At 46.1% G+C, this 25,474-nt stretch overlaps 1 protein-coding gene across 2 annotated transcripts in view; it reads left to right on the plus strand.

The window, feature by feature from the left end:
* The first annotated feature begins 1,217 nt into the window (after positions 1–1,217).
* MTOR (mechanistic target of rapamycin (serine/threonine kinase)) overlaps positions 1,218–25,474 on the plus strand; it is a 160,412-nt gene continuing 136,155 nt past the window's right edge. The window contains exons 1-13 of one of the 2 annotated variants that reach the window (XM_011996603.1): positions 1,218–1,335; positions 4,018–4,220; positions 4,874–4,982; positions 6,278–6,510; positions 7,251–7,451; positions 9,434–9,568; positions 14,258–14,533; positions 14,619–14,727; positions 19,028–19,214; positions 20,495–20,623; positions 21,616–21,860; positions 23,541–23,756; positions 24,108–24,313. In XM_011996603.1, the coding sequence (XP_011851993.1) occupies positions 4,059–4,220; positions 4,874–4,982; positions 6,278–6,510; positions 7,251–7,451; positions 9,434–9,568; positions 14,258–14,533; positions 14,619–14,727; positions 19,028–19,214; positions 20,495–20,623; positions 21,616–21,860; positions 23,541–23,756; positions 24,108–24,313 (2,208 nt within the window). In that variant the 5' untranslated portion in view covers positions 1,218–1,335; positions 4,018–4,058. The remainder of the gene's footprint in view (positions 1,336–4,017; positions 4,221–4,873; positions 4,983–6,277; positions 6,511–7,250; positions 7,452–9,433; positions 9,569–14,257; positions 14,534–14,618; positions 14,728–19,027; positions 19,215–20,494; positions 20,624–21,615; positions 21,861–23,540; positions 23,757–24,107; positions 24,314–25,474) is intronic. The other variant, XM_011996602.1, reaches the window with a different exon arrangement.

Below are 25,474 nucleotides of genomic sequence, written 5' to 3' on the forward strand. Positions count from 1 at the left end.
ATTTAGGAATTTTCAGTGTTTACTATGACAAATAGCACTGTGATTAAAAAAAAAAAAAAGAAATGTAGTCAAATCCACTTTTGCCATTGATTTCTTTTTTTTTTTTTTTCCAATTTGTAGAGACATTGTCTCACTATTTGCCCAGACTGGTCTGGAACTCCTGGCCTCAAGCGATCCTCGTGCCTCAGCCTCCCAAAGTGCTGGGATTACAGGCGTGGGCCACTGTAACCAGCAGCTATTTATTTTCTTTGGTATGTATGTATGTATGTATGTATGTATGTATGTATGCATGTATTCATTGAGACAGAGATTTCTCAGTTGCCCAGGCTGGAGTGCAGTGGCACGATCTCAGCTCACTACAACCTTTGCCTCCCGGGTTCAGGCGATTCTCGTGCCTCAGCCTCCCGAGTACCTGGGATTACAGGCGTGCGCCACAATGCCCACCTAATTTTTGTATTTTTAGTAGAGACGCGGGGGAGTTTCACCATGTTGGCCAGGCTGGTCTCGACTCCTCCTGACCTTAAGTGATCCGCCCGCCTCGGCCTCCCAAAGTGCTGGGATTACGGGCGTGAGCCACCGCGCCGGGCCAGCTATTGATTTTTTGAAACGATTAAAAAAATATAATGTTTCTTTGAAAATTTTTATTTATGAGTACCTCTTTTGGTTAAAACTTGGCTATGGTTTCTCTGGAATGATCCTGAATTGGATAATTTTGGGAAAGTGAGAAAATCTAATTAAAAACATTTTCAAATGCTTATTAAATGTAACAAAAGAGAAATCATAGGATCCATAAAGAGCGCTAGACCGAAACGTCTTCTGATGCAGTAATTCCTGGGCGCCAGCATTGCTCACACTCTCCTCTCAGAATTACACCGGGAGGGGTCGCGAACCTCTGCTAGCCGCTCTTGGTGCGATCCGGAGCTACCCAGACAGCGGACTCCCTGAGTTCACAGCCCGGATGCAGAGGGGAATCCTAGCAGCGCCGCACCGGATGTGTGAGTGGAAGTGACTGAGGTCAACTCACGACCGATTGGTTCTCCCGAGTGGACCCAAGCCTGTTTTCAGCTGCCACTGGCCGCGTGGTTTGTCTATTTGAATAGTCCCCGCCCCCTGGAGAAGCCGGGTCCTGAAGCTTCACTTCTTCTTCATTACTATTGGCCTGTTTTTCAGTCCATCTTCTTTCTGTACGTGTCGATTGGTCCTCAGGGCTAGGAACCCTCCTTCCCTCGCTCCCGGTTTAGAGGACAGCGGGGAAGGCGGGCGGTGGGGCAGGGGGCCTGAGGCGGCGGTAGCGGTGCTGGCGGCGGCAGCTGAGGCCTTGGCCGAAGCCGCACGGTGAGTCTAGGGCCTGGAACGACCCCTCTGAGGCGGCGTAATGTCCAGACCCACGGCCAACCTGCCCGTGGGGGGGCAGGGGAAGCCGCCCGTCTGGGACGTGGGGTCCCCACACTGCCGGCCCCACGACCTGGGCACCGTCTGAGCCCTTGAGTCCCACCCCTCGAGGCAACGCCCACCTCCCCGGGACCCCCAAGAGACCCCTGCACCCTTCGGCCCGCGGTACGTCCGCCCGAAGGCCGGCCCATCAGCTCTGGTACTGCCCTTTGGGTCTTTTGCCTGTTACAGCCACCCTTTTTTCTGAGCCACGTACAAAAATTTTGTATCTCTGCCCCAGGGAACACCAGCGTCCGTGTCAGCCCCTTATCCTCCACCGTGGACACTTCTCAGAGACCCAGTCACCGAAACTGAGCTCGGTTACATCGTTGGGGTACATCCTCTCGCCTTCTTCCCCAGCCCCATCCCTATTTCTCCCATCCAATTTTAACTTACTTAAGCCCTATCAAGACCCTTAGGATGTTTGACTTCAGATATCCTGAGTTTAATTGAATTCAGCCTGGAGCAGATGGCCTGTGGGCCTCAGACCATATGAAGTTACACTGGTTCTTTCCTGAGCCTTTCCTTGCCAGCCTCCTTCCCCCCTTTCATACACACACACATACACACAAACTGGAGTAGTTTTCTTAGTAGGGATTCTTAAGTTTCTTCTCCCCTAAAGGGTGACATTTCTTTCTGCAGTCTTCTTCTTGGCACTGGAGTATTTGAAAGCTTTTCAAAACCAATTATTCCCTGTTTTTCCTCTGTGCCTTACAAATTGGTTCAAAAATAAGAATTTTGAGAAATTGGTTTTGTAGCATAAGCTGAACATACTTCGGATAGGTATATGTTACACCCATAGCAGTGTGGGCATAATTGAGGAATGAAGGAATGATCTCAGAAACTAATTGGTTTCTTTTAGCTTACCCCCTGTAGAACTGCATTGTTCAGTACAAGAACCACCAGCCACATGTGGCTGTAGAACACTTGAAATGTGACTAGTTCGGGTGGCTCACACCTGTAATCCCAGCACTTTGGGAGGCCAAGGCGGGTGGATCACCTGAGGTCAGGAATTTGAGACCAGCCTAGCCAACATGATGAAACCCCATCTCTACTAAAAATACAAAAAAGATTAGCCAGGTGTGGTGCTGCACATATGTAGTCCCAGCTACTTGGGAAGCTGAAGCAGGAGAATCATTTGAACCCAAGAGGTGGAGGTTGCAGTGAGCCAAGATCACGCCACTGCACTCCAGTCTGGGTGACAGAGAGCAAGACTCTGTCTCAAAAAATAAATAAAAGTGACTAGTCCAAATTGACATTGTCGTAAGTGTAAAATGCACATTAGATTTTGAAGACGCGCTACAAAAAAAGAATGGACACTATATCAATTTTTAAAATATTGATAACATGTTGAAATGATATTTTGGATATATTGGTTTAAGTAATTAATTTCACCTGTTTCTTTTCACCTTTTAAAATATGGCTACCAGCAGCTTTAAAATTACATTTGTGGATCACTGTATTTCCTCTTTTTTTTTTTTTTTTTTTCAATTGGGATGGAGTTTTGCTCTTGTCGCCCAGGCTGCAGTGCAATGGCGCAATCTTGGCTCACTGCAACCTCTGCCTCCTGGGTTCAAGTGATTCTCCTGCCTCAACCTCCCAAGTAGCTGGGATTACAGGCACGCACTGCCATGCCTGGCTAATTTTGTATTTTTGGTAGAGATGGAGTTTCACCATATTCCCCAGGCTGGTCTCAAACTCCTGACCTCAGGTGATCTGCCTGCCTTGGCCTCCCGAAGTGCTGGGATTACAGGCGTGAGGCACTGTGCCTGGCCTATATTTCTATTAGACAATGCTGCTATAGAATAATAATCTGTCTTTTTAGACTGAACTTGAGCAAAGGGGCAGTCTTAGTCTTTTTTGATTCTTTCCCTACCTCCCCACATTTGTTACCTGGCACTGTGCCATGTACATAGTAGTAGTAGTAATAATAATAGCTAACAATTATTAAGAACTCAGTATATGCCCTGCACTGTTTTAAATTCTTTTTGACATGTATTAACTCATTTAGTCCTCACATCAACCCATGAACTAGGTACTATTATCTTCCTATTGTAGTTGAAGAAACAGACATTTTTAGTGTCTTTCTCAAGGTATATAACCTTGTTTTTGTTTTCGTTTGTTTTTGTTTTGAGACAGTGGAGTGGCAGGATCTTGGCTCAGGGCAACCTCCACCTCCCAGGTTCAAGTGATTCTCCTGCCTCAGCCTCCCGGGTGGCACATGCCACTACGCCCAGCTAAGTTTTGTATTTTTAGTAGAGATGGGATTTCACCATGTTGGCCAGGCTGGTTTCGAACTCCTGACCTCAGGTGGTCCTCCTGACTCGGCCTCCAAAACTGCTCAAGGTATCTAACCCAAGGATTCAAACCCAAGTAGGCTAGCTCCCATAGCCCGCAATTTGACCCTCCCTACCACACTGCCTCTTTTAAACATCAGTCATTGTTTAATGAATCTAGGCTTTCTAAATGTTCCTCAATAAGATCTCTCAACCTTTTTAGAATCCCCTGCCTGACAAGGGCTTGGGGGAGATCTGTGTTGGATTACCAGGGCCATAAGTAAATTTATCACCATACTTTCTTGTTCAGAATATTAAAGGAAACTTCTCTTTAAAGAACCTCAGGGCAAGATGCTTGGAACCGGACCTGCCGCCGCCACCACCGCTGCCACCACATCTAGCAATGTGAGTGTTCTACAGCAGTTTGCCAGTGGCCTGAAGAGCCGGAATGAAGAGACCAGGGCCAAAGCTGCCAAGGAGCTCCAGCACTATGTCACCATGGAACTCCGAGAGGTGCTTCTGCGATTTGGGGCCAGTCATTGTGGGATGTTTGGGCTAAATGTATCATCACTGGTTTAGACTTTTTTTGGACAGCTAAGCGAGGATTTGGAAAACAGAGATTATTTTAGAAAGGCACTCAACCTCTCACATCCATAAAACATGCAGGTTCTTTTGCAGCAGTTGCACATTTCTGTGGCATTTTTCTTGTTTGTGGTCACATTTTAGGGGCCAGAATAGACTTAGCTGTTTCTTTTAGCTTTTTCTTTTTTCCTTACCACATACCACACCCTCAAATGCTTTCTGTCTGATAACAGTGATTGGGATGGGTTTGGAGAGTTGAGAACTAGGGACTTTCTAAATAGAGACCAGACTTGAGGTCAGAGACAGTATCTTGTTTATCCTTGTATCCCTGGTACTAGAAAGAACATAGGACAGAACATTTTCTGCGACAGAGTAGATACCCAATAAATATTTGTTAAATAATCAGAGGATTGCAAGTTCAGGTGCTCTACAGTGTAATCCTGTAGAAGTGGGCAGTAGCTTGTCTTCTTTGGTTTGAACTATACTGCCTGCTTCTCAGGATCTAATCTTTAGATGCCAGCCCACTCCCACCACCACAGTCAGAGAATTACTAGAAATTGTTCTGATTATATCTTCTTTTGCAGATGAGTCAAGAGGAGTCTACTCGCTTCTATGACCAGCTGAACCATCACATTTTTGAATTGGTTTCCAGCTCAGATGCCAATGAGAGGAAAGGTGGCATCTTGGCCATAGGTAAGGACAGATTCTCTGGTCACAAAAACAACACATTCACCTTTGTGCCCATTGCACCCTGTGTCTGCCACTTACTGGATGCTAGTTCATATTTGCTTAATGAAATTTAAGAAGCCTGTGGCTTTTAATTCTAGCAGCAGTCCTGGGCTACAGGAAAAACGTATTTTTAGATGTGGAGGTGGAGTCTCAGAACCATTGAGTGACTTTTCAGACAGTTTACCAGAGCTGAGACTGGAAGCCAGCTTTCTTTCCCCTCCTTCATGTTGCGTTTTGTGGGCTCTGGTTCCTCAGTAGAGCAGGGTTTTGCATAGTGGGGCTCACAAATGGAAAAGTGGAATCGGTATAGTTAATAAAAAGCAGGTCTCTTTTTTTTTGAGATGGAATCTTACTCTGTTGCCCAGGCTGGAGTGCAGTGGTGCAATCTTGGCTCGTGGCAACCTCCGCCTCCTGGGTTCAAACGATTCTTGTGGCTCAGTCTCCCGAGTAGCTGGGATTACAGGCACCTGCCACCATGCCCGGCTAGTGTTTGTACTTTTAGTAGAGACAGGGTTTCACCATGTTAGGCAGGCTGGTCTCGAACTCCTGACCTCGAGTGATCTGCCCACCTCAGCCTCCCAGAGTGCTGGGATTACAGGTGTGAGCCACCACACCTGGCCAGGCAGGTCATTTTTAACTTCTAAGGACTGATCATCAGTCCTGTGAATTATTATCCAGTCTCACTTGCTTTCCCTTTTTGGGGGACTAGGGGGGAAAATTATACTAGCATAAGATTATTTTGCTGTATGTAAATATTTCTGGCATAAGTATTAAATATCTGGGTTAAAATAAAAATTGTGTCCTTGCCCTCTAGAAGTGTACTCAAAGTAGAATGGAGGGATCACTTGCCAGCTTTTTTTTTCTTTTTTTTTTTCCTGAGACAGAGTCTTGCTCTGTCACCCAGGCTGGAGTGCAATGGCGCAATGTCGGCTCACTGCAACCTCCGCCTCCCGGGTTCAAGCAATTCTCTTGCCTCAGCTTCCCAAGTAGCTGGGACTACAGGTGCATGCCGCCACACCCGACTAATTTTTTGTTGTTGTTGTTGTATTTTAGTGGAGAAGGGGTTTCACCATATTGCCCAGGCTGGTCTCGAACTCCTGAGCTCAGGCAATCCGCCCACCTTGGCCTCCCAAAGTGCTAGGATTACAGGCTTGAGCCACTGCACCTGGCCAGCACTTGCCAGCTTTTAGTTGAAGTCTGTGTACTTTCCTGGTCAGCCTATGCCCCATCATCACCTTTTGCCTTCCTCTCTTTTCCAGCCAGCCTCATAGGAGTGGAAGGTGGGAATGCCACCCGAATTGGCAGATTTGCCAACTATCTTCGGAACCTCCTCCCCTCCAATGACCCAGTTGTCATGGAAATGGCATCCAAGGCCATCGGCCGCCTTGCCATGGCAGGAGACACTTTCACCGCTGAGTATGTGGAATTTGAGGTGAAGCGAGCCCTGGAATGGCTGGGTGCTGACCGCAATGAGGGCCGGAGACACGCAGCTGTGAGTGCCTGCAGGGAGGAGCACAGCCAGGCTTGGGGAGCGATGGTGTCATGGTGGGGTCTTTTGCTTCCTTCTGAGGCTCATCCTTGAAAAAGGCTGGTTAGAAGGGCTAGGATTCCAGGCTGTGAGATGGGGTAGAGTCTGTCCTTAAGAGAGAATCTAGCAGTGGTGTGGTAGGGATCAGAAGCATCAGCCGCATGCTTTCCAGTCCGCTGCCCTTCAGAGGAGGCAGTACTGTGAGGAGGGGGCATGGTACCAGGAGAAGGACACACACTTGGACCCTGGCTCAAGTCTTGGCTTTACAACTTCCTACCTAACTCTGTAACCTGGGGCAGCTTCTGACCTTCAGTTTCTTCCTCTGTCAAATAAAAATAACAACAAGATTAAACATTAAACAGGATTATCCATTCAATAATTGTTTACTACATACCTACAGTATTCCAGGTAGAGTTCTATGCTATTAGTATAGTGATATAGAAAGCATAAAACACATCTGCACTTCCAGAGCTTATATTCAAACATTACAAGCATTCTGTGTTTGTAAACAACTTAGGATAGTGACCACTGAGATGTTTAATCAAATTTACTTTCTTCCTCTGTCCGCAGAATTTCCTAGCTGGAAGAGTGAGCAAGCCTTCTCTGTTCCTAGTGTGTATGGTTCTAAGATGATAAAAGACCGTACTCCTGAGAGAACAAAGCACTGGTACCGACGAGAGTTCTCGGTTTGTCTTTTTCTCCAGGTCCTGGTTCTCCGTGAGCTGGCCATCAGCGTCCCTACCTTCTTCTTCCAGCAAGTGCAGCCCTTCTTTGACAACATTTTTGTGGCCGTGTGGGACCCCAAACAAGCCATCCGTGAGGGAGCTGTGGCCGCCCTTCGTGCCTGTTTGATTCTCACCACCCAGCGTGAGCCGAAGGAGATGCAGAAGCCTCAGTGGTACAGGGTGAGGAGATGGGTCCGTTCCCAACACTAGGAAAGCACGTCTACATAGAGAGTCACCTGGCCTGAGGGGCAGCCACAGGCCCTTGCCATGGAGCAAGAATCAGTTTTTGTTTTGGTCTCAAATGAATTTTTTTTTTTTTTTTTTGAGCTGGATTGCCCAGGCTGAAGTGCAGTTGCACAATCTCAGCTCATCGCAACCTCTGCCTCTCGGGTTCAAGCGATTCTCCCACCTTAGCCTCCCCAATAGCTAGCACTACAGGCGTGTACCACCACGCCTAGCTAATTTTTGTAATAGAAACAGGTTTTTGCCATGTTGACCAGACTGGTCTCGAATTCCCAACCTCAGGTGATCCACCTGCCTTGGCCTCCCAAAGTGCTAGGATTACAAGCATGAACTACCGTGCCTGGTCTCCAGTGAATTTTTTATGCTCAGTATGAATCAATAGTTACTTTATTGCATTTTTCTAAAGCAAACATATATGGATTGCCACACCATTATTCTATACGTTATTTTATGTATGACTAAGAATGCAAATATGCCACTTAAACTGTGACTTGGTACCTCTTTTTTTTTTTTTTTTTTTGAGTCTGGGTCTTGCTCAGTCACCAGGCTGGAGTTCAGTGGTACGATTTTGGCTCACTGCATCCTCTGCCTCCTGGGTTCAAGTGATTCTCCTGCCTCAGCCTGCCGAGTACCTGGGACTACAGGCATGTGCCATTATGCCCAGCTAATTTTTGTATTTTCAGTAGAGATGGGATTTCACCGTGTTGGCCAGGATGGTCTCGATCTGTTGACCTCATGATCCACCCGCCTCGGCCTCCCAAAGTGGTGGGATTACAGGCATGAGCCACTGTGCCCGGCTGACTTTGTACCTTCTTCTTATCAATAATTATAAGACATCTCATCCGGATTCTCATGCCTGTAATCCCAACACTTTGGGAGGCCAAGGCAGAAGGATTGCTTAAGCTCAGGAGTTTGAGACCAGCCTGGGCAGCATGTGGGACCCCATCTCTACAAAAAATAAAAAAATTAGCTGAGCCTCGTGTTACATGCCTGTGGTCCCAGCTATTTGAGAGGCTGAGGCGGGAGAATTGCTTGAGCCCAAGAGATCAAGGCTGCAGTGAGTCATGATCACACCACTGCACTCTAGCCTTGGCAATGAAGTGAGACTCTGTCTCGGAAAAAAAAGACATCTCTTTTCAGAGATGTTAAAATATGGAAAAATAGGTGTCTTAAAATCAGTGTGATACAAATGATACCAATTTAGAAAGTGCCAGTTCTCTCTGTTCTAGTATCATGAGGCCTGTGCTGATTACTGCTGCAGAGGGAACTTATCAGTGAGTCTTATATTAGAAAAAGAGCTCTGAACATGGGATTGAGAGACCTGGGTTCCAGTCTTGCCTTTGCTGTGTTGTCTTGGACAAGTCACTTAAATTCTGTGAGTCTGTGTTTTTAGCTGTTAAATAGAGATGATGGTGGTATCTTCCTCAAAGGCTTATTATGAGAATTGAAGCCGGGGCCGGGCGTGGTGGCTCACACCTGTAATCACAGCACTTTGGGAGGCTGAGGTGGGTGGATAACTTGAGGTCAGGAGTTTGAGACCAGCCTGGTTAATATGGTGAAGCCCTATCTCTACTAAAAATACAAAAATTAGCTAGGCGTGGTGGTGTGTGCCTGTAATCTCAGCTACTCGGGGGAACTGAGGCAGGAGAATCACTTGAACCCAGGAGATGGAGATTGTGGAGAGCCGAGATTGCACCACTGCACTCCAGCCTGGGCAACAAAGCAAGACTCCGTCTCAACAAAAAAAGGAATTGAAGCTGAATTAAATAAAAGAGATTGATCAGTTTTGTCGATAACTGGCACAAGGCACTGAGCAGGCATGGTAACACCTCAGAACCCCCAGTGTAGATGGGATGGGCCTATATTCTTTCTGGGTTTGTACTCTGTCTCTAATAAAGGCACCCTGTCTCTTTACATAGCACACATTTGAAGAAGCAGAGAAAGGGTTTGATGAGACCTTGGCCAAAGAGAAGGGCATGAATCGGGATGATCGGATCCATGGAGCCTTGCTGATCCTTAACGAGCTGGTCCGAATCAGCAGCATGGAGGGAGAGGTGAGAAGCCACGGCAGAGGGGATTCCAGGCTCCCCATGTACCATTCTGTGAGCAAGGCAAGGCGAGATCCATGTCCTCATGGAGCTGACATTTTGTGGTGGGAAACATAATAAGTAAGTAAGATAATTTCAGATAGCAGTAAGTTCTATGAAGAAAGTTAAAGAAGAGTGGGATAGAGAGTGACCGGGATGGGATGAGTGGAGGGTCGGGGAAGGTCCTCTCTGAGGTGGTGTTATTTGAGGAGGGTCCACGTGATACAAAGGAGCTACCTTGCAGCAGGCCAGGGAACTGTGTTCCAGGCTGAGGCTTTGAGGCAGAAGAGTGTGAGACACTGATGAAACGGAAGGGAAGTATGGCTGGTGTACCGGGAGCAAGGGAGAGGGAAGGAGGGGCCAAATTAATAGGCCCGCAGTTCACAGTAAACACGAGCTTTTGCAGGGTAGACATTGGAAGTGTGCACACAGGCAAATAATGTGATGTCATGCATTTCTAACAATCACTGACTGCTTATAGGAAAAACTGTGGGGAAAGGCAGGAATGAAAGCAGGGAGACCAATTAGGAGATGTGTTGACTTGAGAAGGTGGGTTTAAAAGTACATGGATTTTATTAGGGAAACAGCCTTCAAGAGAATATGGGGAGGGAGCTGGGAGAACCATCAGACCACAATGTACATCTGACCCTGAGTAAGCAAGAGGGTAAAATACAGATAGAAGTGTCCTAGCCTACTATGCAGGGCCACTGCAGGGTCCTCAAGCCAAAGTTGGCCATCGGAGAGGTCTGTGTCTCCGAGGAGCAGGACAGCCTTAGCATCCCTACTGTGTTCTGTCATTGACTGGGAGCAATGGTGATGGGTTTCAGAGCAGCAGCTGGGGCCCTTGGTTATGTGCCTTGTAGTTGAAGGTTGCATTCTCACGGCTGCCAGACAAAGCTATTACAGTAGTCTGGATGAGTGACAGTGGTGGCTTTGACTAAGAATGGTGGCACAGATACTGAGAAGTAGTTGATTGAGGATATATTTGGGAGGTAAAGCTCCATCTGTGAGACTGGCTGTAGAAAACAAGCTGTGAAATTTTACCCCGGGGATTCCTGCTTATAATAGACACAGTGCTTGTTAGATAATAGCTGTGCCCAGATGTGGAAGCAGCGCATGCAGCAGTGTGCAGAAGCAGGAGGAGTCTGGCTTCAGATCCCCACCGCTCTGTTGACTGTGTGACTCAGGCAAATTACCTGTTTAACCTCATTTTTCTCCCTTTGGACGGGAGCTCTTACCTACCTCATTGGGTTCTTGTATGATTTCTAAATGATGTTGGCCTTCTATATCCATGAGTTCTACATCTGGATTCAACTAGTAATGGTTCACAAATACCCAGAGCTGGGTGCAGTGGCCCACACCTGCAATTTCAGCACTTTGGGAGGCTGAAGTGGGAAGATCACTTGAGCCCAGGAGTTTGAGACCAGCCTGGGCAAAAGATGGTGAGACCGTGTCTCTATGAAAAAATTTTTTTTAACTTTTTAAAAAGAAAAAAAAAATCAAAGAAAAAAACAATACAACAATTTAAAGATAATACAAATTTTTAAAAATACAGTGCAACAAATATTTACATAGCATTTACATTGTATTAGGTATTATAACTAGCATAGAGATGATTTAAAGTATGTGGGAGGCTATACATAGGTTATATGCAAATGCTATGTTACTTTATCTGAGGGACTTGAGCATCTGCAGATTTTGGTATCTACGGTGGGTCATGGAACCAACCCCCATGGATACTAAGGGGATGACTATATATGTGAGGTGTCCAGCACAGCACCTGATACACAGTGGGCGTTCTATAAGCAGTAAGCTTCAGATTTTCCTTCCTGAGTTTAATATGATGTTTTCCATTGTAATCTGGGTGGCTATGAGATCTTTGTTTCCTCTCATTAAAACAGAACAATATCACCTAGCTCATAGAGTGGTTGTCAGATTTAAGTGAAATAGTTCTTGTGAAGGTGGTTTGTAAATTATAAGAAACTATCCAAGGCTGGGCATGGTGGCTCATGCCTGTAATCCAAGCATTCTGGGAGGCCGAGGTGGGAGAATCAGTTGAGCTCAGGAGTTTGAGACCAGCCTGGGCAACATAGTGAGACGTCGTCTCCAAAAAAAAAAAAAAGAAAAAAGAAACTATCCAAATATAAGGTATTAAAATTTTACAATTTGTTCATTCATTCAACACATATTAATTGAGCACCTAGTATATGCCAGCTACACTGTGTCCTAAGAGCTAGAATAATCCAGCAGTGAACAAAATAGATTCCATTCTTATAGGGAAAGATAGATAATATACAAGTAAAAACCTGTTATATATCACCTATTATATATCATATGGTTATAAGAGCTATGGAGAAAAGTAGAGTAAGGAAGGGGAATACAGAATGCTAGCCTAGATTAAGGAATACATTTTAAAACGTGGTGCCATTTGAGTACAGCCATGAAGGAGGTTAGAAAAAAGCCTTACAGGTATCTGGGGAAGAGCATTCTAGGCAGTGGGCCTGAGGCAGGAGCGTGCTGGTGTATCAGAGGAGCAGCAAATACTGAATAGCAGCTCCCCTACCACGGCTGAGCAGAGTGAGCAGGAGAGGTGTGTGGGGATATGGGGTCAGAGGAACACCTAGGGGAAGGAAGGGGCATATCACATAGGGCCTTTGTGTGGGAAGTGGGAAGCTTTAAGTGGGCTTTGAGCAGTGGAGTGACATTTAACTCATATTTCAAAAGGATCACTCTTGCCAGTGTGTTGAGAATGGATTGTTAGAGAGCCAAGGACTAAAGCCAGGAATCCAGTTAGGAGGGAACTGCCACAGTCTTAGCGGGGGATATTTGTGACTCAGACCACAGTGGGAGCTATGGAGTTGCAAGAAGCAACTGGATTCTGAATTTGGGATTTGCTGATGGTTTGGAGGTAGATGGAGAGGAAGAAGTGTCAAGGTGTTTGGCCTGAGTATTAGGAGGATAAAGTTGCCATTCACTGCAGTGGGAAGACTGAAATGGGAGGAGCAGGCTTGAAGGAGAAGGCTGGGAGTTTGGTTTTGAACCTGTTATCTTAGAGACCTGTTGGGCACCTGAGTGGAGATACTGAATAGTTCTGGGGAGAGGTCTGGGCAAGGGGGATAGATTTGGGCATTGTCAGGGAACTAGTATAGTTGGAGAAGAGATGGGGTCTGTGAACCTGAGGTCAGGAGATGAAGAGGACCAAGGGGGATGGGGAAGGAATAGCCAGGGAGGGAGGAGGAGAGCCAGGAGAGTTTAGAGTCTGAGAAGCCAAGTGAAGAAAGGGCTTCAAGGAGGTGAAAGTATCAGTTGAATGCTGCAGATAAGTCAAATAAGATGAGGACTGAGAATTGACCATTGGATTTAGCAGCTTAAGACTCATTGGTAACTTTGATAAGAGGAGTGGATAAGATTTTCTGAAAAGTGAAAATATGTGTGTCAAGAAAAGTTTAGAAGTTTGGAAAACTTGTGTCTCTTTCTCAATTTGGAGTCTTGGAGGATGAGTACTCCCCAACCCTGCTCCTGCGGCCCCAAGACCGAGTCTTGCTCTGTTGCCCAGACTGGAGTACAGTTGGTGTGATCTCAGCTCACTGCAACCTCCGCCTCCTGGATTCAAGCAATTCTTCTGCCTGAGGCTCCCGAGTAGCTGGGATTATAGGCATGTGCCACCACAACCAGCTAATTTTTGTATTTTTAGTAGAAACAGGTTTTCACCATGTTGGTCAGACTGGTCTCGAACTCCTGACCTCATTATCTGCCCTCTTCGGCCTCCCAAAGTGCTGGGATTATAGGTGTGAGCCCTTGCTTCTGGCTGAGGATGAGTAATTAAGCAGCCCTTTGTAAAGGGAATAGACATGAGTTCTCAGTCAGCTTATTCCATACCACCTGTGGATTCCTAGGATTCTGAGAAAATTACTTGGTTAAGTTTTTGTTTTTTGTTTTTTTGAGACAGAATTTCTCTCATTCCCCAGACTGGATGGCCGTGGTACGATCTTGGCTCACTGCAACCTCTGCCTGCTGGGTTCAAGTGATTCTCCTGCCTCAGCCCCCGAGTAGCCAGGACTACAGGCACGCGCCATGACACCCGGCTAATTTTTTGTATTTTTAGTAGAGATGGGGTTTCACCATGTTGGCCAAGCTGGTCTTGAACTCCTGACCTCAGGTGATCCACCCACCTCGGCCTCCCAAATTACCGGGATTATAGGCATGAGCCACCATGCCCGGCCTGCTTAAATTTTTACCTGGGTTTCCAGAGGGGAAGAAAGAGATCAGACAGTCCTTAACAGGATGCTAGCAGGGGCCTCCCATCACCTTTGCAAGCCTCATTGCGGTGACCTAGGTCAGTAGTCACAGCAATATGCAAGTCGGCCTTTCCAAACTAAGTGAGGAGTCCTGGGAGGTGAGAACCCTTGGCAAGGCAGCCGTCTGCTGCTGCTTTATTTTCAGTAGGTGGTGCTCTTCTGCTTAACTTAGAACAAAATCAGATCCCTTGCAAGGTTCTGGGGAGATTGTAACCCTAAACATGAAGAGTGGCCACCCTTCACTTTGGAAGTAGTTGCATTTTGGGATTAGGCAAATGTAGTGGTCTGTAGACTCCACAGTGCCCGGTTTGAATGCCAGTCATAAGTAAAGATGATTTTTTTTTCCTTATATATATAGCGTCTGAGAGAAGAAATGGAAGAAATCACACAGCAGCAGCTGGTACACGACAAGTACTGCAAAGACCTCATGGGCTTCGGAACAAAACCTCGTCACATTACCCCCTTCACCAGCTTCCAGGCTGTACAGCCCCAGCAGTCAAATGCCTTGGTGGGGCTGCTGGGGTACAGCTCTCACCAAGGCCTCATGGGATTTGGGGCCTCCCCCAGCCCAGCTAAGTCCACCCTGGTGGAGAGCCGGTGTTGCAGAGACTTGATGGAGGAGAAATTTGATCAGGTAGGTGGTGAGAGGCCCTTTCCTTCTTTTCCCAAGCTCCACACCTCACTTTTCCCCTGCCAACCCTTTATCCTTCCTCTCTCAGGTATGCCAGTGGGTGCTGAAATGCAGGAATAGCAAGAACTCGCTGATCCAAATGACAATCCTTAATTTGTTGCCCCGCTTGGCTGCATTCCGACCTTCTGCCTTCACAGGTGAGGATGTCCATGGAAGACATCATTACCCATCTCAGGGTAATTAAACAGGGAACAGGTGATTCCAGAAAATCCAAATATCTTTTCCTTTGAAGCAGTGCCAATGAATCTCTGATTTCTTTGCCTCATGTCCAATTTCAATGATATTTAGTTCAGGTTTTCCACTAATGTCAGAGGCAGCAGACATAGGAACAATCAGAACAGGTAGGCAGAGAGGCAGTTCTACGGCCAAGCAAGTTCACAAGTAGACTTAAAAGAGACCTAAGGGCGGGCAGTTTTGATGTAGCTACTGTGCAGTATCTACGTCAAAGCTTTGTGAGGGAGGGTTTGGGGATCGTCCTGCTTCTGTCCCTGAGGTGGTCACCAAGCTGCCTCACCACTTGCAGGCAGCATCAATCCCTGGCTCCTGAACCTGGCCCAACTCAGATTCCAACTTCTCAACGAAGCCTTCCTGGATTGCTCCAGCTGTAAATGTCCTTTCCTTCTTCCGTCATAGCCCTCAGCTATGGAAAGGTTTGGCATCAGACCTGAGATGAACCCCACCTCCGCCCTTAACCATGAGGTTTTGGACAGATCACTTTACCTACCTGGGCCTCAGCTTCCTGACTTGTAAAATCAGAATAACAATCTCTGCCTCCCAAGATGAGCAGCATTAATGCCTAAGCACCTACTGTAGTGCCTGGCACAGAGTTAGCCCTAATAAGTGGAAACCATTATATATTGTTACAGCCTCCTCAGGCTACTTCAAATCTGTTTTGGAAACAGGGTAGAGATAAAATTTTTAGTGTTCCAGTTGCCTGTTCATACTTAATGTCCTTGTCTTACCTCCCTACTTGCTGAGCACAGGCACCCAGTCTTGAACATGTCTTCCCACTTTACCGTGGTGCTCATTGCCTGTGCTTAGTGAAGCATTCAGGACCCAGTGAGAGCCAGGAACATAAGCAAAAGGCCAGCCTGGCCCTCAGCAGACCCTATTCCCTAGCACACAGACTCACTTCACGCCACCCAGCCCAGACAAACCACGGGAGAAATGTAGCTGGTCAGGTGTTAAACACACTGCTCAAAAGAAGTAAAACGTGTTGGTTGAGGACTTGACAATTAGCCACATAAAACCACTGAACCAGAGAGAAATAACAGAAGGAAAATCACCCATATTTTGTTAGTTTCTATTCTTCTGGCCTGGCACCCAGCAGCTTTTCTCTTTTTTAATGACCAGACAGGTTGCTGTTCAGTAGAGCTTTAAATGATCTTGGATTAAAAGTCTGTGGTTCAAAAGAAACTAATAACTAGGCCAAATTTGATGAAAGTCTGGCATGTTACCCTTGTAAGTTACCCTTGTAAGTTCAGAAGACTGCTTAGCAGCAGGATACGAAGGCTCGGAGGGCCCTAGATTTCTGCTTTTGATGTGGGTGTTTGTTACTGTTGTTGCTCTCTTTTTTAAGGTTAGTCAAAGTTGTTTTATTAAATTTGCTAAAATATGCCAGTGACATTCAGCCTGGGCACCCCCTATAAGTATTCGCTTCATTGCATAAATACTACTTGTTTAAAGCTTGCAGTTTGGAAGTTATTGCTTAAACTTCTCAGTGATATAAGCTTTAGAAATACAAAAAATACTCCCAAGACTGAACTGGAATCTCTAAAGTCAGATTTCTAATCTCTCAGGGTGTTAAATCCAGAAGAGAAAATTATGCTCTCTTGGGTTTTTTTTTGAGACAGGGTCTTGCTGTGTCTCCCAGGCTGAAGTGCAGGGATGTGGTCACAGCTCACTGCAGCCATGACCTACTGAGCTCAAGCGATCCTCTCACCTCAGCCTCCCAAGTAGGTAGGCCCACAGGCGTGAGTCTCCACACCTGGCTGATTTTTTAAATTTATTTTTTGTAGAGAGGGGGTCTCACTATGTTGCCCAGGCTGGTCTTGAACTCCTGGGTTCAAGCAATTCTCCCGCCTCGGCCTCCCACAGTGCTTGGGATTACAGACAGCTGTGGCGCCTTGCCAAGAAATTGTACTCTTGATTTTAGCCCATTTCCTGCCGAAATGCTATCCCCCTAGTTTTTCTTGTTGACTCACTCTTATTTCAGGGTTATATCGCCTTGGTCATCTGTCTTCAAGCCCCAGCATGCCTCGTTGTCATTTGACCACAAAAGCCATGGGAGAAAACATTTCTCAGAGTAAATGCAGTCATGATATGTGCTGCTTTAGGAGTCTAATCCACTATCTAAATGTGGTTCTGGTAGCTTTCAACACCCCTAACTTCCTAAGGGATGTGTGGTTTTCCCTTCTCTCCTACTTTATGTGTACTACTGGTGCCTATACTGGGGACCAACATCAATGGAAAAGAAGGAATAGACAAGAAGCAAGAATCAGGAAATTCCAGCTTTCAGAGGAGAAATAACACTTTAGCTTGAATTGCACGAGAATCACCTACCCATGCACACTGGCTTATGTAAACTTAATGAAAATATACATGTGGCTTTCCAAATTACAGACTAAATCTTCTATTAAATATAACTGTCACAAAAATCTCTAGGTAATAGCAAAATGATTTCCAGGCCTAAGCGGAATGGAATGGCCTGTTTATTGCAAACAGTGTTCAGTATTACAGTCATATATTACTTAACGATGGGGATGCATTCTGAGAAATGTGTCCTTAGGAGAATTTATCCTTGTATGAACATCATAGAATATATTTACATAAACCCAGATAGCCTACTCTACACCTAGCTCTGTGGTATAGCCTATTGCTCCTGGGCTACAACTTGTGCAGCATGTTACTGTAATGAATAGGCAACTGTAAAACAGTGGTAAATGTTTGTGTATCTAAACATAGACATAGAAAAGATACGCAAAAATGTACTGTATTATAATCTTATGGGACCACCATCATATATGTGGTCCATTGTTAACACAAGCATTGTTAAGTGGCGCAAGACTGTACTGTTTATTTCTTTGTTTGTTTGTTTTTCTGAGACAGAGTCTTGCTCTGTCACCCAGGCTGGAGTGCGGTGGCACAATCTTGGCTTACTGCAACCTCCACCTCCTGGGTTCAAGCGATTCTCCTGCGTCAGCCTCCCAAGTAGCTGGGACTACAGGCACACGCCACCACGCCCGGCTAATTTTTTGTATTTTACTAGAGACGGGGTTTCATCATGTTGTGCAAGCTGGTCTCAAACTCCTGAGCTCAGGCATCTACCCGCCTCGGCCTCCCAAAGTGTTGGGATTACAGGCGTGAGCCACTGTGCCCGGCCCTGTACTGGGTTTTTATTAGTTTGAGACAGGGTCTTTTTTTTTTTTTTTTTTTTAATGAGATGTAGTTTTGCTCTTGTTGCCCAGGCTAGAGTGGAGTGGCGTGATCTCGACTCACCGCAACCGCTGCCTTCTGGGTTCAAGTGATTCTCCTGCCTCAGCCTCCCGAGTAGCTAGGATTACAGACATGCACCCCTGTGCCCGACTAATTTTGTATTTTTAGTAGAGATGGGGTTTCTTTATGTTGGTCAGGCTGGTCTCAAACTCCTGACCTCAGGTGATTCACCCACCTTGGCGTCCCAAAGTGCTGGGATTATAGGCATGAGCCACCAGCCTGGCCCTGAGACAGGGTCTTATTCTGTTGCCCAGGCTGGAGTGCATGGCTCTTGGCTCAGTGCAGCCTCAAACTCCTGGACTCAAGTGATCTTCCTCAGCCTCCTAAAGTACTGGGATTACATGTGTGAGACACTGCACCTGGCCCATGACTGTACTTCAAATTTCATTATAATGTAAAATTGTTTAGATCTTCTGTTTTTAAACAATGTTTGACATATATTTCTTAAGCAAGAGCATGTAATTCTTGTATCAAAATGTAACAGTAATGGAGACAATTACATGATATTGTTTTGGCAACCTTGTACGTGTTTTGGATTTTTTTTTTTTTTTTTTCTGAGACAGGGTCTTCCTTTGTCACTCAGGCTTGAGTGCAGCATTGCACATGATTACACCTCTCTGCAGCCTCAACCGTCTGGGCTCAAGCGATCCTCCTGCCTCAGCTTCCCGAGTAACTGGGATTACAGGCGTGCACCACCACACCTGGCTAATTTTTATTTTTTGTAGAGACAGGGTCTTGCTGTGTTGCCCAGGCTGTTTCGAACTCCTGGCCTCAAACAATCCTCCCTCCTTGGCCTCCCAAAGTGTTGGGATTACAGGCGTGAGCCACTGACAACTTTCTTAATTTATTCTTAAACTGAATTGCTTTATAGGACCTTTGACTGTTGATGTATAGACCCTAACCCTGACCTGGAGCTATCTACTTTGTCTTTTCTGTACTCAGATACTCAGTACCTCCAAGATACTATGAACCATGTCCTAAGCTGTGTCAAGAAGGAGAAGGAACGTACAGCAGCCTTCCAAGCCCTGGGGCTGCTTTCTGTGGCTGTGAGGTCTGAGTTTAAGGTCTATTTGCCTCGCGTGCTGGACATCATCCGAGCGGCCCTGCCCCCAAAGGACTTCGCCCATAAGTAAGCACCTCTGTTATGATTTCACCTTCCGCTTCATTTGGTTGGAGAGGAAGGACGCTCTATCCCAGATCCACAGAGCTTAAGCCATTTTTTGCATCATTAAACTCCAGGGTATAGCAAATCATATGAAGAACAGCCCTTCCTCAGTTGAATTCTAAGCTTTTCCAAATGAAATAACATATATGAACTATTTGGGGAGGTTGAATACCCTGAGAACACGTGAGATGTCAATGCTGTTTTCAGTGTTATTATTTACTGGGAATCTGCTAGTTTTGCTTTTTTCTCTGGCTTTTAAAAGTCTTATTTTGATATAAGACCTAAAGAGAGGAATCCTCTACTGGAACTGAAGGGACCTAAGGGTCATCTTTTTCCTCATCACTGAAGTTGAATATGTTATTCCACCTCTTTAAACCTTCTGGAGAATACACTATGAGAAACTCCCTCAGCATCCTGCCAGATGGAGTGGCCAGGGTGTCTTCGCTAAGGCGGGGGGTCAGTGTTCCTCACCCTTTGTCTCAGGGTTGTCTTTATACTTCCCTGTTTATTAGTGAAGATTGCTGTGGTGAATTAATATGCCCCATTCATTCATTCTTTTTTTTTTTTTTTTTGAGATAGAGTCTCACTTTGTTGCCCAGGCCAGAGTGCAGTGGCGCAATCTTGGCTCACTGCAACCTCCTCCTCTTGGGTTCAAGCAATTCTCCTGCCTCAGCCTCCCAAGTAGCTGGGATTATAGGCATGTGCCACCACACCCAGCTAATTATTGTATTTTTTTGTAGACACAGGGTTTCACCATGTTGGCCAGGCTGGTCTCGAACTCCTGGCCTCAAGTGATCCACCCACCATAGCCTCCCAGAGTGCTGGGATTACAGGCGTGAGCTACTGCGCCTGGCTCCATTCTAAAGCCCCGCATTCTCATCATAGAAGAATTTCTTTCCATACGATGGCTGTGTACTGCCTTCTTGTCCCTGATGAACACATTGTTCAGCTCCCTTCCTACGTAAGTATCTTGGTGAGCACCACACTAATCCATATGGTACAGCTGTGTGAATTCGGAAAAAGGGCCCCTTTCTTAAGACACTTTACTGCCATCTGCTGGATTGTTGTAGAAACATACACATCTACAGTCACTGTGATGTGATGGGCCCCTTTGAACTGTGCTGTGGACGGCTTGCATACCCATCTGCCTGAGTAACCTGTTCTCCTTGCCCCAAGGTGATTTTGAGGTGGGACATTAAAGAATGTCATTATGTCTCAACTAGCCACTGTTGGTTTCTCTGCAGGAGGCAGAAGGCAATGCAGGTGGACGCCACAGTCTTCACTTGCATCAGCATGCTGGCTCGAGCAATGGGGCCAAGCATCCAGCAGGATATCAAGGAGCTGCTGGAGCCCATGCTGGCAGTAGGACTAAGGTGGGTGTCAGAAACCTGAGGTTGCCCTATATCAATGTGCAGCTTGGCCCCCAGTGTTGGGACTGTTAAAAGAGTGAGGCGTGGTTATTTGCACTTTCAGTTGGATGGACAGGATAGCTTAGACTAAACACATAGGCTAGTACTGAATCCTAGTTTCATCACTAGCGTGTTATGTGATCTTGACTAAGTTATTTAATTTCTCTGAGCCTCTTTTTTTTTTTTTTGAGGAGTCTCGCTCTGTCGCCCAGGCTGGAGTGCAGTGGCGTGATCTCAGCTCACTGCAAGCTCCACCTCCTGGGCTCACGCCATTCTCCTGCCTCAGTGTCCCGAGTAGCTGGGACTACAGGCACCTGCCACCACGCCTGGCTAATTCTTTGTATTTTTGGTAGAGATGGGGTTTCACCATGTTGGCCAGGATGGTCTCAATCTCCTGACCTTGTGATCCGCCCGCCTTGGCCTCCCAAAGTGCTGGGATTACAGGTGTGAGCCTCCGTGCCCGGCCTCATTTTTTTCTTTTAATCTGAAAAGTGGGTACAATAGTAATTCGTATTGCCTAGGGTTGCTGTGGGTTCATGATATAGTCACTCTTAGCACCATGCCTGGCATATAGGAAGTACTCAATAAATATTTGCAAATATTGTGTATATTATTGAGCAAGTTGCTTAAGCTTCCTAAACTAATTTCTCCTCATCTGTAAAATAAGGACAGTGTTTTAAATCTGCTTCCCAGAGTGTTTGTTGAGACTTGGTCTTCTGTAGTGGCTGAATTATAGTGAGCAAATCTTTTGTGGTGAGAACCAGAAACTCACAGATTGTTTGGATACCTGAGACTAAGCCAAGAGAGTTTACACTTTCATTCTTATTTTATAATATCCTTTCTACTCTGAAGAACAGAGGCCTGATCCCCTTGCTAGGAGAGAAAGCTATTTCTTCCCAAGAACAGACTGAGTGTCATGTGCCCAGCCCTTATGTGGCTTGTTTCCTTCCCCTCAGCCCTGCCCTCACTGCAGTGCTCTACGACCTGAGCCGTCAGATTCCACAGCTGAAGAAGGACATTCAAGATGGGCTACTGAAAATGCTGTCCCTGGTCCTTATGCACAAACCACTCCGCCACCCAGGCATGCCCAAGGGCCTGGCCCATCAGCTGGCCTCTCCTGGCCTCACAACCCTCCCTGAGGCCAGCGATGTGGGCAGCATCACTCTTGCCCTCCGAACGCTTGGCAGCTTTGAATTTGAAGGTAAGAAATTACAATGTCTCTTGGCAAGGTAGTGAGAGCTGCTGGAAACTTTGGGAAAGGAATGAAAGTATCTAGACTTCCTGGATCTTGCTGTGATCCCAGAGACAGGGTAGCTGATTCTGTAGCAGCTCATCCTTCCTAGACTCTTTCCATATATTGGTAATTCCTGTTTGTTTCTTTGTCCCATACTGAGTTTGGGGGCAGATGGTTTGAGGGAAAGTATACATTGATCCAAGGAAATAATGCTTCAGAGACAGATCCCCCTCGTGTCCCCACTTTTTCACTTCCTTGTAGCTGAGATGATATGTAATGCTTTAAAATGTATAAGCAGGGGCTTTTGGGTGTTTCCATGTCTATGGTGGTATGGTGTCTTTTCTCTTTTTTTTTTTTTTTGAGACAAAGTCTCTCTGTTGCCTAGGCTGGTGTGCAGTGGCACGATATCAGCTCACTGCATCCTCCATCTCCTGAGTTCAAGCGATTCTCCGGCCACAGCCTCCTGAGTAGCTGGGACTTTAGGTGCGTGTCACCATACCCAGCTAATTTTTGTATTTTTGGTAGAGATGGAGTTTCACCATGTTGGCCAGGCTGTTCTGGAACTCCTGACCTCAAGCGATCTGCCTGCCTCGGCTTCCCAAAGTGCTAGGATTACAACCGTGAGCCACTGTGCCCGGCTGGCGGTATGATTTCTAAAAGTACTGTACTGTGTAGTTCTAAACTGCAAATAAACCCACAATAATACCCCACAGAGATATATTTCAGGAGGAGAAGTTGATACTTTTGAAATTTAAGATCATATAGGTAGTATTGGTCAAGACTGTAGAGAAACAAGCAAGTACAGAAAGCCTGAACATGCTGTCTGGAGACAGCCACCTGTGGTTTCTCTATTGCAGTTCCTCCACTTAACATTGATTCACACTGGTGATAATTTATTTCTAGTGAATAGAAAGTAGCTATGTTTAAACCCAGCCTACATAGACTCTTTGTCTGGTATTTAAATCTGGGAACTAAAACAGGCAAGGTAAATTTGATCAAGAATTGTATTATCCTCTAAGAATGTAAGGGGTTGAGTTGGAATAAAGCAAAATAATTTATTATTTGAAGGGAATATAAAAAGGCTAGGATTGGGGCATACCTTTGATCTGTTTCCCTGCTCCTTCACCACCCGCTTTTGCCTTTCTGCTGATTGAAAGCCCCCTTGTTACCCTTTAAGAGTTCTGGGTCAGGCCGGGTGCGGTGGCTCACGCCTGTAATCCCAGCACTTTGGGAGGCCAAGGCGGGCGGATCACGAGGTCAGGAGATCGAGATCATCCTGGCTAACATGGTGAAACCCTGTCTCTACTAAAAATACAAAAAGAAAAGAAAAAAAAAATTAGCCGGGCATGGTGGTGGGCGCCTGTAGTCCCAGCTACTCGGGAGGCTGAGGCAGGAGAATGGCGTGAACCCGGGAGGTGGAGCTTGCAGTGAGCTGAGATCGTGCCACTGCACTCCAGCCTGGGTGACAGAGTGAGACTCCGTCTCAAAAAAAAAAAAAAAGGAGTTCTGGGTCAGTATCTTATTGATCAATATCTGGTTGAAAGTAGAATTAGTAGCCTCAAAATGGAAAATTCAGCTAGCAAGCTGCAGACCTACCCGTCTGCAGCAGCAGTGTTTATTCTGTTTTCTCTCTGCCTTTCTATCCAGGCCACTCTCTGACCCAATTTGTTCGCCACTGTGCGGATCATTTTCTAAACAGTGAGCACAAGGAGATCCGCATGGAGGCTGCCCGCACCTGTTCCCGCCTGCTCACGCCCTCCATCCACCTCATCAGTGGCCATGCTCATGTGGTTAGCCAGACTGCAGTGCAAGTGGTGGCAGACGTGCTTAGCAAACTGCTCGTGGTTGGGATAACAGATCCTGGTAAGGCTTCCCAGACAGAAGCAATCTAGGGGAGTTAAGGAGCTTAGGGCAGTTGGGAGTAGCCAGTTTCATTACGTGGCCTCTCTAGAGATCTTCGGCCTCAACAAGCTGATATTCAGCTATTTCTCTGCCAAGGTGTGTTAGGCGCAGCTACTCTAGCCTGTTGGTGTAAGATAATCTGCCTTTAATTCTTTGTCTTTACTCCTATGAGTAGAGAAAAGAGTAACAGGTTAGATGAAAGAAAGCATCTGGAATCTTCCCACTACGCTGATGGCAGTGGAGGTGGAAGCTGGGAAGGGCTAGAGTGATGGGGTCATGAAGAAATGTTCAAAGGCTCCATTGCTCTTGCAGACCCTGACATTCGCTATTGTGTCTTGGCATCCCTGGACGAGCGCTTTGATGCACACCTGGCCCAGGCGGAGAACTTGCAGGCCTTGTTTGTGGCTCTGAATGACCAGGTGTTTGAGATCCGGGAGCTGGCCATCTGCACTGTGGGCCGACTCAGTAGCATGAACCCTGCGTTTGTCATGCCTTTCCTGCGCAAGATGCTCATCCAGGTAACCGGGATGATGGCCAGACCCACAGGCAGGGAAGACAGGACTCTCACTGTGAGAGCTGCTTGAGGAAGCAGAGTTGAGGACAAGGATTGGGGAGAAAGATTGAGGTACCTGGTAAAAGCCACATTTGTCTGCAAGGGTCCACGTTTCCCTGGCTTTATAATGGCAGTTCCAGTGCTCATCACCTCATGAGCCCTTTGTCAATATGACTCCAAGGTGGTTCGGAGTCCTCTCATGTAGTTCTTTCTTTTTCCTGGCAAGTCGCCAGTGATCCCATTTCTTGGCCCTCTTTGCTTGCTGGATTGATCTGCTGCAGATGGTGTCAGACTTCCCAGCGCCTCCCTATCCTTCCACTCTCCTGCTTTTCTTGCTGGTGCCAGGTCAAGCATGGAAGCCATTGTTCTTCACAAAAATAACCAATGTGAGACCGTTTCCACCATTTATTCTGATAGTCATTGTCCCAGTCTGTGATCCTGGCTTTTGTTCTTAAATAATATGAGAATGCCAAACTCAGTTGCTTGGTCTGTAGCCTAAGGTAGAATTCCTCTTGAGATATGGCTCCTCAGTTTTTGTCTTCACCTACCTGAGTAAGTTCTGTGGCCTCCTGGTGAGCAATACATGGTCCAGTCCTGTCTGGCAAAGTTATTTCCACCTGCCTCTTCTGGGTCTCTATGTGGTTCACCCATTCATTTCCTGTCCCCATTGCTCGCTGTCTGCTTCCTGACCCTCCCTCATGCTTTGTTTTGAAGTAAACACTTTTTGTAATATATAAGGAACTTAAACATAGAAAATCATTAATATATGTAGCTCACTCTAGGGAAATGTTGTTTGTTCACAATTTGTTGTAAAGTGGCTGTAAATTATATCATCAATCAACAAATTAGGAAGCTGTACTTATGTTGGCACTTCTGTTTTTAGCCTAATGATTTATTTAACTGCTGACCTGCATTAGAAGTGCCTGTCATTTTAAGTCTTAAAAAAATTTCTGTGCAAAAATCACAAGCATTCTTATACACCAGTAACAGACAAACAGAGAGCCAAATCAGGAATGAACTTCCATTCACAATTGCTTCAAAGAGAATCAAATACCTAGGAATCCAACTTACAAGGGATGTAAAGGACCTCTTCAAGGAGAACTACAAACCACTGCTCAGTGAAATA

Source organism: Mandrillus leucophaeus, unplaced genomic scaffold (genome assembly GCF_000951045.1).
Source record: "Mandrillus leucophaeus isolate KB7577 unplaced genomic scaffold, Mleu.le_1.0 Scaffold52, whole genome shotgun sequence".
Lineage (NCBI taxonomy): Eukaryota > Metazoa > Chordata > Mammalia > Primates > Cercopithecidae > Mandrillus > Mandrillus leucophaeus.